General features: G+C 35.8%; 1 protein-coding gene across 1 annotated transcript in view; it reads right to left on the bottom strand.

Annotated features, from left to right (window-relative positions):
- Positions 1–2,084: 2,084 nt before the first annotated feature.
- The window catches only part of LOC150077138 (stromal cell-derived factor 2), a 46,711-nt gene continuing 37,008 nt past the window's right edge, over positions 2,085–11,787 (bottom strand). Inside the window, exons 5-6 of the mRNA XM_090386130.1 lie at positions 9,415–9,496; positions 2,085–2,313 (exon numbers count right to left, since the gene is read on the bottom strand). Of these exons, the coding sequence (XP_090242256.1) occupies positions 2,145–2,313; positions 9,415–9,496 (251 nt within the window). The 3' untranslated portion in view covers positions 2,085–2,144. The remainder of the gene's footprint in view (positions 2,314–9,414; positions 9,497–11,787) is intronic.

Genomic DNA, 11,787 nt, shown 5'->3' with positions numbered 1-11,787 from the left:
CACAAAACCGATCTAAGCTGGATTCAATTCAGAGAACAATTCTACTCACAGTCTCCAGGACATGCCAGAAAGTTAGCACTGCAATGCTCCAGGTTCTTATGGGACATGTGCCTCTGCATTTAGAAGTCATCCACAGAGGTGTCTTGCGATGTCTGAAGAAGCGCATCCCTACAGAGGTAGTTGGTATTATGCTTGCCTTTGCTGACATCCCCAAGCAAGAAAGGAAGAGAATCACGAAAAAGCTCACCCAAATCTGGCAGGAAAACTGGAATCACACAAATATAGGTCTCATCACTTAAAAAATTATCCTTACAATTGGATTCATGAGTTCAAAGCCTCCTCCAGGCTTGCAAGCAACCTTTCTCCTAACAGGACATGGCCCTTCAAGTTTAAGCTAATAATGCTAGGAACTGAAAACAACCCTTTATGTTCATATGGAGTTAAAGAAAGTTGGAACCACGCTACTTACACATGCTCCTTATATGAAGACTTCTGGTTCATGCTTTACACTAAAATCCAAGACAAAATGAACAACTGCTATTACAGGATGAGCACAGCTATGTTGCCTTTTCTGAGTTTGCATGGTCAGTCTTTGAGAATAGAAGAGCCAACCATCAAATAAACTTCCAGCAGATATAAGCAAACCAGGACAATGAAACCTTACATATATGACTTACCCTGATCTGACTGCTGAACACTACAATTGAAATACCACCTCCATACCTCATGCAAACCCCTAGTGGAATCAGGCCACTTTCTGACACCATCTACTCCAGAGATGGGATCATTCCTGTCATGCAAACTCCAGCTGGAGTAGGCCCCATATGGGCTTTAAATTGTTGTGGAAAACCTCAGCTGGGGTAGGATTCTCTACTGGTGCTATTTCATAGTGTGGGATTACCTCTTCTTTTAAAACCTCCTTTGGTGGTAGGAACCATTGGTGACACTGCTACAGTGTGGGATATTATGGGAGCACCTGCCTCTCCCACGACTTTTCTTCTTCGGGCCAGTCCCCTTCCCCTGCCCACATTTTTGCCCTATACCTCTAGTGGGCCCCTTCTCTGCAGATTACTACTTTTTGTACCTATAAAATTTGACCAATCCTTTCTAGACTATATCCTTGGGGCCCTCTTTCCAATATATTTTTTTTCTTGATCTCTGTCAGAAAGCTCAGGTGACCCTGGTGGAGACTAGCCAGAGAATGATGGGTTGCCTGGATCACCTCCCTGTGGTGGCAGCGGGCAACATAAGAGTCCCATTAGGGCCCTGTGGCCAAGTAGCCAGAAAAACAACAGAGCATAACACAATATTATACATAAATAACATACTGCACACACTTCTGGCATCCACAAAGTTCTGTTACTTCACAAGAGTACTGATGGTGCAGTTGTAGGAAACCACCTGTGGTGCCTATCCCCCAACACTATGTAACTCATAATGGATACCACTGTAAACACTTTTATACCTGTTCCTTATCTCCATATGCTAGCTTAGCTTGTTTACTTCTTTCAAACACTTTTATACCTGTTCCTTATCTCCATATGCTACTTTCAAGGGGTAACCAAATACTTTAGTGAGGATAGTGTAAGTAGGCCTGATGTAGCCGAGTGGTCAGGAGTGAGAGTGCATAGCACACGTTCCTTGAGTGGACTGGGGTTCAAGCTCGTGATTACTAAATACAATAAATATTTGTATTGACGATTTGTTGTAAACTCTACTGACTTGGTTGTCGTGCCGGAGTATAAACAGAAATTTTACAAGGCAGGTTATTATAACAAATGGAAGTGGATACAAGGAACCACAAACTACATGGAAGCTTCTTGCAAATTATTTAATTTTTTTTTTTTGTTACCACATACTATTGAAAGAAGACTCAGAAAGTAGTATCATAACTTAGAAACAATATCATAAATATTTCTGAAAATTCAAACATAAGTCTAATATTTTTATTTGAATAAATTTATTTATTTAAATTTTTGAAGTAAAAAAACTTAATTTTGATCATATGGTATTCATCTTACAACAAAAAGACAATTCTTATATACATAATTAAACACAGTGTCAAAAAAAGAAAACACGTAATCCATTATACAAAGGCATTCTTAATAATGAAACAGAAAACTTAAATAATATTAATGTAACTATCACAATTCAATATGCTGATGTGATATATGTTTACTAGATTCACTTGGTTTTATAAATACACCTTCTACTGTTTTCCAATAACATGTACTGTCTGCATACGAGACTGCACAAACTTCCCTCTGTCCATCGATGGGCCTACCATATGTGTGTCCTGTTACAGAGAGCCACCTGATATGAAATGTGATGAGTAAACAAATTAGTGGTTTCAATATTATTATTAAATAATAAATTTAAAGTTACAAGTTTAAACTGACCATAACCAAAAGCCAGTATATGAAAAATGAGATATACTTCTATCATTACTCTATTAGAAACATTTACTAACCCCAATCAAAATAAACCATAAAAACATTTATCAATTGTCTAAATGAGCATTTCTCAAACTGTGGTTTGAGGGTTCCCCCACCTTCCAGTTGTTCATACAGATCCACCAGGGGATTCACAAATTATATCCAAAATTTCTTATAAATATTTAAAAAGCAGGAAGAATTTATACCATAAGAATAATTTTGTTTAGTTTGGGGAACCACGGAAAATTTTCCAAACTAAAGGAGGGAGAGGAGGGTTCTTTATTGTTACTAAATTTGGAGAACTGTCGGTTCAAGTCACACAAGTCCAAATATAGGGATGTTACTGTAAGTAAACCAATGCAGCTGACAGAAGGAAGGCCAAATACAAATCTTTAGTCTTGTATTTGGCCTTCCTAAAATTCCACTGGTTCAGCAATATATACATATTTTTATAGCATAATTCACATGAATCAGTAGCAGTTATCTCAATGACCACTTCATTTGGATGGTGTGCCGGTGCCACACATCATGTTATTAGTTACATTCCAGATGTATTTATACCAGCTTTTGCTATCTAATTAGTGTTTGAATTAGTAGTTACTATATGTCCACATATAGTAACTACTAATTAAATTACCGCCTAATAACTACTTTAATAATTCTATTATTCTTATATGGATATTCTTCTGTTACTCGACAGGAGTTTTGAACTCAAGTTTGAGATATTCATTAATAAATAAGCTAGGGATTTTCATTATTCATTTTGATAAGACATTTGCCTGTTTAAAGCCCCTTTTGGGTAACAGAGCAATGTCCATACAAAAAACTGAATTATTAAAGCAGTTGCACATATAGCAGCTGCTTAATAAACCAAACAGTGTTACATTACAATTTAATTTCAATTCTTGTCATTATTAGCAAAAATTGGTACAAATCTGCCTGGAATGAAACTAATTATTTGATCTGATTCCTAATTAAACAGATATCTAGATAAATATAAAATTACATATGCATGTAATAACTAATTGATTTGCAATACCATTAACACTATCTGCTGTTGTAGGGTTTCAGGCACATCAGCAACTTAGGCCATATTGTGCTGTATGTAATATGTCTGTAAACTGCATGAATTCTGTGATCAGTTTGCTGGACAAAAAACCAGAGTTTCAGGGAGAGAAAAAAACCATGCTATCCTCACCCAAGACTAACTAACTAAGCCATGTTGTGAAAAAGGCCTATAAAAATTCCCCACACAGGATTCAAACTCAGGTCTTTTTCCACCTGGTGTGGGGTGGAAAAGACCTGAGCACCAAATTTGCTACCAATGAGGGCTTAATGCTATCTAACTAAATTGGATATTAAAATTATAAATTTTTGGGTGGATTTATCAACAGGGTTATGTTATAATATTATAATTATTATTAATAATTAATTATAATTATTGCAATTAAACTTCTTACTTGTCATAACTATTACAACACTTTTCTAAAATTTCAAAAATAATAATGAAGCAACATAAACAGCAGTTAATCAGCTACTACACTGACAGGGAAGCTTTGGCATAGAGGAAATGAGTATTGAGTATTTGGTAATGAGTAAATGAGTATTTGGCCTAGAGGAAATGAATAAATGGGCTCAGAGTAGTCCATTTCCTCAATATCGAACTCATGCTATGATACAAATTGATAATTTGCACAACAAAATCTATGCTGTTTGTCTCTTATAGGGGTTGCTTTTAATCATGAGTGATGGCTACTATTATACAAAATGTATATAATAAAGTTTCTGGTAATCAGCAACTTCAGCAGCATCATTACATGCAAGCATTTCTCAATCGCATGCTTAACATTTCTGCTGTATCACAAGCCCAATAGTAACTAATGACCCAAGGAGACATACACTGCTTACAGAAATAAAAGTTAATAATTTTTGTTACTAAATATGGGATATCCTGGATAGTTGGTAAAAATCAAGCTTTAAGTGTCAGAAGTAACTTTGTGTTTTCAATCTTCTCTCCATCTCATCTATGTATATCTTGCTTCATTTACATTTACTTCTGTAACGGTCTTTTTAGTTGATTAATAAAATATAGTTTGGTCAAAATTTTTGGCAAATGCTGCAAAAAGTTACAATTCAATGCTAAATGTTTACATTGTTAATATTCTTCACTATAATCTCCTTTTTTAACCACACGCTTATTTCATTATGCCTGCCACTAATTGAAAAATTTTTGGAAGCCTTCTTTTGTGAATTCTTTCAAGCTGTTTGTCATGTTTGATTGGATTTCTTAAATTGACTCGAATTGTTATCCTTTTACATCCTGTTTCAATTCTGGGTACAGCCAAAAGTCATGTGGTGCCAAATCAGGAAAAAAATAAGTTGGGTGTGGCACGATGGGAATGTTATTATTATTCATCCAAAACTTCTAGACAGTAAGTTATGTGTTGCATTGTCATGGTGAAGTATTCAATTGTTTCAGTATTTTTTGGGTCATTTACAGAGGGTTGCTTGGTAATAAGCTGTATTAACAGTGACAACTCATGCAACGAATTCTTATATCACCATTCCCCTCATTGCCAAATAATGCAATCAGCAAGATCTTCATGTGAAGACCAGTGCAGATGGGCTGACAGAGCAGGTCATGGAGTTTTGTCAATGATATATAGGAATTTTGCTAGCAGACATAAGGAGGTGATTATCCCTTTATATAAGGCAATGGTCAGGCCACACCTTGAGTACTGTGTACAGGTGTGGAGGTCTCATTTTAGGAAGGATGTAGAGTTGCTAGAACGAGTGCAGAAAGGGCAACAAGAGTGGTGAGAGGAACAAAGGGGTGCGCTTACAAAGAAAAGCTTTAGTTTTGCAAGTTGCAGCATCTGGAGACTAGGCACTTGCGAGGTGATCTGATTGAAGTGTATAAGACTTTGAATGGTTTGAGCAGGCTCAATGCTGACAGGATACTTCTGCTTGCTCAGATTAAAAACCTGAGGGGGCATAAATTCAAATTGAGGAAAGACAGTTGTAGAATAGGTGTGAGGAAATTTGCCTTTAGTCAGCAGGTAGTTGATTGCCGGAACAGACCTCCATCTGTTTTTGTGGAAGTTAATAGCTTAAATAAATTTAAGGCTGAACTAGACAAACATTTGGAGTGACCGGATGGGTGAAATGGGAAGGGATTTTTTTTTTTTTTTTTTTTGATTGATGCTGTATAAGCTTGCTTTCTTGCATCATATTATGATGCAAGAAAGCAAGCTTATTTGTTATTATGAAACCTCAACTAATGCTAATGCTAATGTGCAATTCTTATTCCATTGTGAGCTTTGGAAAACAATGAGTGAGAATGTGTGAAACAAATTTGGGGTTGACTGCATTGATTTCGTTTCAGCTAGATTGCAGTTTAATTAAGTCAGTCATTTATCACTAGGAGCTTTTTTTATCAATTTTGAAAAAGCATTTTTTTTTCCAGAGTTCTAAGAAGTTCATAGTCAATAATCACTGTCCTCTTCTCCTGCTTTCTTTACTTTAAACAGTTTCTGAAATCCATACTCCAATATGAATGGACTGATAAGCTAGAATAAACTTGTTGACACTGAACTTGAATTTACAGAAATATCCATGGAAGAAGTCTATTCCAGAAACCACAGGTATAGGGAATAAATAACAATGAAGAAAATTTAGTCAGGAAGGTCTGAATTTATACAATGAATAGGTGCTAACAATTTGGCATTTTGGACTGATTTCAAAGAAACAGGAAAAATTGCTTGTCATAAAGGACCACAGCATGAGTTTGTGTGGGGGGAGAGGGGACTCATCAACCTGATTGCTCTCTTTTCAAGAGACATCTCCTTGCACACAAAAAGAAAACATATTCAATATAGTACAGTTTTGCTATATTGAATATTATCTCCCATCCCCCACTCTATTATTTATTCATTACATTGAACAACAATTTAAAATTTTTTCAACAGAAATATTAGCATTAGCATTAGTGGAGGCATATGATGCAAGAAAGTAAGCTTATGCAGCATCAGCCAAAAAAAAAAAAAAAAAAAACCTTCCATTTCACCCTTCCATTTGTTCCAAATGCCTGTCCAGCTCAGCCTTAAATTTATTTAGGCTATCAACTTCCACAACAAAAGATGGAAGTCTGTTCCACAAACCAACTACCTGCTGGCTAAAGGCTAGTTGGTTGGTTATTGGGATTTTAATGGTGCATCAGCATCTAAGGCTATTGTGTGCCAGCTGGCTAAAGGCAAACTTCCGCACATCCATTATACAACTGTCTTTCTTCAATTTGAATCTATGCCCCTCAGGTTCTTAATCTGAGCAAGAGGAAGAATCCCATCAGCATTCAGCTTCTCATCAGCCAGAGGATAGCTTTTATTAGTGAAGAAATGCTGAACTGTGAATATTTTATCTAAGTGAACAGCCACACAGTATATGGAAGTAAAACCTCCATTTAAATAGGAAGTTTTACTTCTATACATACACTGCTTGTTCACTTTCACAAAATACATTATTCACAATTCAGCACACATTCAGTTAGCAGCCATCTGCCAGATGATGAGAGAAGCCAGAAGACTGAAAACAGCACCTGGTGGATTTGTCTGTTTGGGTGATATACAATTTAAAAAGATTCTCTACACTTGACAATGATATCCACAATGGTCTCTAAGCATCATCAAAATTGGCCTATAAATGGTTGGGTTATCGGAAAGTTTTTGTGAATTATTACTTTTCATCTTGTTTCAATAAACTTGATCATTTTTGCCTATAAAAATTTACATGGAGTGTAGTGTTTTTTACTCTGTGATTAGAATGGTACTTGCCTCTAAGTTGAATATAAGCCCAAGCCCCAGTGTCGAGTACATGGCCCAATTTTCAGTGGAACAAAATGATCCCCATGATTAAAAATAAAATGCAGCATATAAAGTTTATTCAATTTCAACTATTGCACTGGAATATCACTCTGCAATAACATATTACTGTACAGGGGGATTTTATTAGGGGGATCATTATTGCAGGGGGGGGATTATTAGTCGTAGGACAAATGCAGCCCAATTCCATAGGTTAGAGGTACAATAATGGTTATTTTGTTTAAATGGAAGTTTTAGTTCCACACACGACTTGCCAGCTGACGACAGTAACTTCAAAACACTCGTCTTGGTAGTGTCTCAGACTTTTAAATGTATGCAGGTCTCATCTGTTCAGCTGACTATACAATTTAAAATGATATTAGAAACTCAAGCACAACCATCTGCAATAGTATTTGCCTCTAAGTAGAACATAAGTCTTGGTGCAGCATACAAGTATTCAACTTCAGTTTCCAATGGGAGTACAATAATACTTATGATTGAAAATCAAATACAGTAAAGGGTATTTAAAATAAATAAATGCACAAGGCATAATACTTTAAGAGTTTGGTATCTATATAATATCGGTGTTTAAATACACCATAGATAACTCTTAATAAACTACAAAGTAGTTGTTGTAGGCATCATTTGCTCTTTCTCATATTGTGCTCTGCCTTCACGACGAGTTGCCATGATATTGCACTACTTCGAATAAGTAACTCTTCACTAATAGAGAAGGCTATTGTTACTTATTCTCAGTTGAGTACCACCACCCAGACAGCACTGTTTCACGGCTATTGGCCGATCATCAGTGGGTGGGCAGGTACCCTGGTAATGCAGACATGACGACCCAGTTGTGAAGTTAATCACACAATATGAGAGATGCTAAGAGGTGTAGATGTCAATATTTAAAATAAATAAATGCACAAGGCATAATACTTTAAGAGTTTGGTATCTATATAATATCGGTGTTTAAATACACCATAGATAACTCTTAATAAACTACAAAGTAGTTGTTGTAGGCATCATTTGCTCTTTCTCATATTGTGCTCTGCCTTCACGACGAGTTGCCATGATATTGCACTACTTCGAATAAGTAACTCTTCACTAATAGAGAAGGCTATTGTTACTTATTCTCAGTTGAGTACCACCACCCAGACAGCACTGTTTCACGGCTATTGGCCGATCATCAGTGGGTGGGCAGGTACCCTGGTAATGCAGACATGACGACCCAGTTGTGAAGTTAATCACACAATATGAGAGATGCCAAGAGGTGTAGATGTCAATATTTAAAATAAATAAATGCACAAGGCATAATACTTTAAGAGTTTGGTATCTATATAATATCGGTGTTTAAATACACCATAGATAACTCTTAATAAAAGAGTGAAGGCAGAGCACAATATGAGAAAGAGCAAATGATGCCTACAACAACTACTTTGTAGTTTATTAAGAGTTATCTATGGTGTATTTAAACACCGATATTATATAGATACCAAACTCTTAAAGTATTATGCCTTGTGCATTTATTTATTTTAAATATTGACATCTACACCTCTTGGCATCTCTCATATTGTGTGATTAACTTCACAACTGGGTCGTCATGTCTGCATTACCAGGGTACCTGCCCACCCACTGATGATCGGCCAATAGCCGTGAAACAGTGCTGTCTGGGTGGTGGTACTCAACTGAGAATAAGTAACAATAGCCTTCTCTATTAGTGAAGAGTTACTTATTCGAAGTAGTGCAATATCATGGCAACTCGTCGTGAAGGCAGAGCACAATATGAGAAAGAGTTATCTATGGTGTATTTAAACACCGATATTATATAGTAAAGGGTATGTATTTTATTTTGACTACTGGATTGAAATATTCTCTGCAATCCTACAAACTTCAGGATTGCAATGGGGGAGGGGGGGGGGAGATATATTCAAATATCTGATAATATTCAAGTAACTGAAACTACAATCTTTGCTTTCAAATATGGAGCTGCTTTTTATTGTTATTCTGTATGATATTTTTGTGCAAATAAATTGAATTAAGAAAACTATTCAACTGAAACAAACACAAATTTAAAAGTTTGATTTAAAAAAATAAATTCCTAATTAAAAAAAATATATACTTACATATCAGTATCAGCATGCTTCAATCGAATTGTACCATCTCTTTCCCAATAATCTGAACTGCATACTACAATCCAATGGTCACCTGTCAAAAAATCATTCATGTGTAAAGAACATATATAACTGACTACCATAATTAAAGCACTGTTAAAGCAAATGGCAACAGTGAAAGTTATAGTATAAAATTTTTATATTACTATTTTATATTACTATACTACAGGTGACCTCCGCTTAACACTGATAATTCGTTCCGAAAAAACAGAGCGCTAAGTGAATCCGTGCTAAGCGAGTGCCACATTCCCATAAGGTAACATAAGTATTTGTGAGTTGTTGTCAGTGCCATAGGATATTTCCTAATCAATAATAAACGGTAGAGAAAAGATGCGCAAATGTCGGTCAAAATATTTAATATTCAAATATTTGTGCATATAAAATATTCTGCATTACATACGTATATAATTATGTGGTAACTATTTAAGTATCAAAATTAAACTTAAAATTCCAATTAAAATCATGAAAAATGTGTCGATTTTGGGTTGAACTTTGGCCCTCTTCCAAATAAACTAAAAGGGGTATTAATTTTAAATCCCCAGCAGCGTTACCATCCAACAATAAAGTCAACCGATCCTTCACCGCTTTGAAACCTGGCATGATTTTTTTATTCTTTCAATATGAAACTTGTTTTAGGCATTCGTTTCCACAAAAGTCCTGCTTCATCAGGCATTCGTTTCCACAAAAGTCCTGCTTCATTTATGTTAAAAACTTGTTGAGAAGCATAACACATAATACTCTTCTTCAATAATTTTAACAAGTTCTTTTTTGAAAGTTTCGGCTCCATCTGCACTTGCGACTTCTCCTTGGATTTTAAATCTATTCAACTAGTCCTTACCAGTTTTAAATGGTCCCACATTTTTTTTTTTTTTTTTAGGTGAGTTTTCTTCAGATAATCATATTGGCTAATCTCTTTCTCTCTCTCTCTCTCTCTCTCTCTCTCTCTCTTTATAATATTTACCTTAACTGAATTCTGCATTGGATATTATCTTCAATAAAATTAGTTAAAGTATTTCCATTTCAATCCTAATAGCTGGCGTAGCCCTAGTTGATTGCAGTGGAACAGCTATCTTTCCCGCTGCTAAAATTAATTCTTTATTTTTTTATAATTGTTCTTACAGTTAAACTTACTAGTCCTAAATTATGGCATACATCTGCTTGTCGTTCACCAGAATCGATTCGCTCCAAAACGTCTAATTTAATTTTCAAATTCAGTCTTTTTCTTACATTTACAGTCTTCGTACTGCACCCAGATGTTGTTGCTTTTTCATTCCTATTGGCCATTATTAACTCTTTGAAAATGTAACTGCGTTGGTTACGATACAATGTTCAAGTAAACTGTCCTTTACGCACGATGTCTAATACTGTACTGAGTGATGACTAGACTTCAGATAAATGTATATAATGCAAATATTACAAGCAATATACTTGATAATTTTTTTAAGTGTTTATCTTGGAATTACGTAGCAAGTACTGCAATTAAATTAGCATGCGAGAAAATTTCACTGAGTGTGGGAAAATTTTTCAAGTCGGCGTGGGAAATGTTTTAATGCTGTTTTGCTATTCATTTTCAAGCTGTCGACTCCATCAAATGAAACGATTTTGTTAAATATGCCAAAAATGCAATCTGTAAAAGAGTGTTATAGTGATCTGTGACAGCGTTATAGTCAGATACGGGTTATAATATAAGAACACTGTTATAGCGAATCAGCGTAAAGCGAACCGCGTTATAACGTGGGCCTGCTGTACTATTAAAATTCCACCACCAGTTCAGTGGTGTATGCAACATGCTTCTATATCATTGATGTGCTGTTGAGCATAAAGGAAGATTGTTATGTTGTTATTTGGTTTTTAGGAGCATTAGCAACTAAGGCCATACTGCTCCGGGGATATGCGGTGGTCATTCCCTGACCTTTCCGCATCCTCTGTATTTGGTGGTCATGGGCTCGAACACCGGTCTAATCAAGAAGTGTGTGCTACGCACTGCCGCTCCTGCCCACCTCCTGGCTACGGAGGCACCATAAAGGAAGGTGTGGGTAGATTACAGTAACTGTTACAAAATGCTGCTTACATTTCTAGACTGTGCATTAATTGTGAATCTATTTTGTAAGAATGGTAGCAAAGCTATAGCAGTGATTCAGGAATGATAGTATTAGAAGAAGGTGTATCCTCTGTGCAAGTTCTTTCGATGGTCATTAACTCAACATGCTGTTTAATGCATGATTGTGAAGTTTGAGGAAACAGGATATCTCACTGTTCAGCCTAGAGGAGGCCAGAAACTTGTCCAACCAGTGCAGGTTGAAAAGGTCATCTCAGCAGTAAAGA

Source organism: Mastigoproctus giganteus, chromosome 12 (genome assembly GCF_048544385.1).
Source record: "Mastigoproctus giganteus isolate SK-2022 chromosome 12, ASM4854438v1, whole genome shotgun sequence".
In the NCBI taxonomy this organism is placed as follows: Eukaryota; Metazoa; Arthropoda; class Arachnida; order Uropygi; family Thelyphonidae; genus Mastigoproctus; species Mastigoproctus giganteus.
This window is presented reverse-complemented; position numbering and strand designations above follow the sequence as displayed.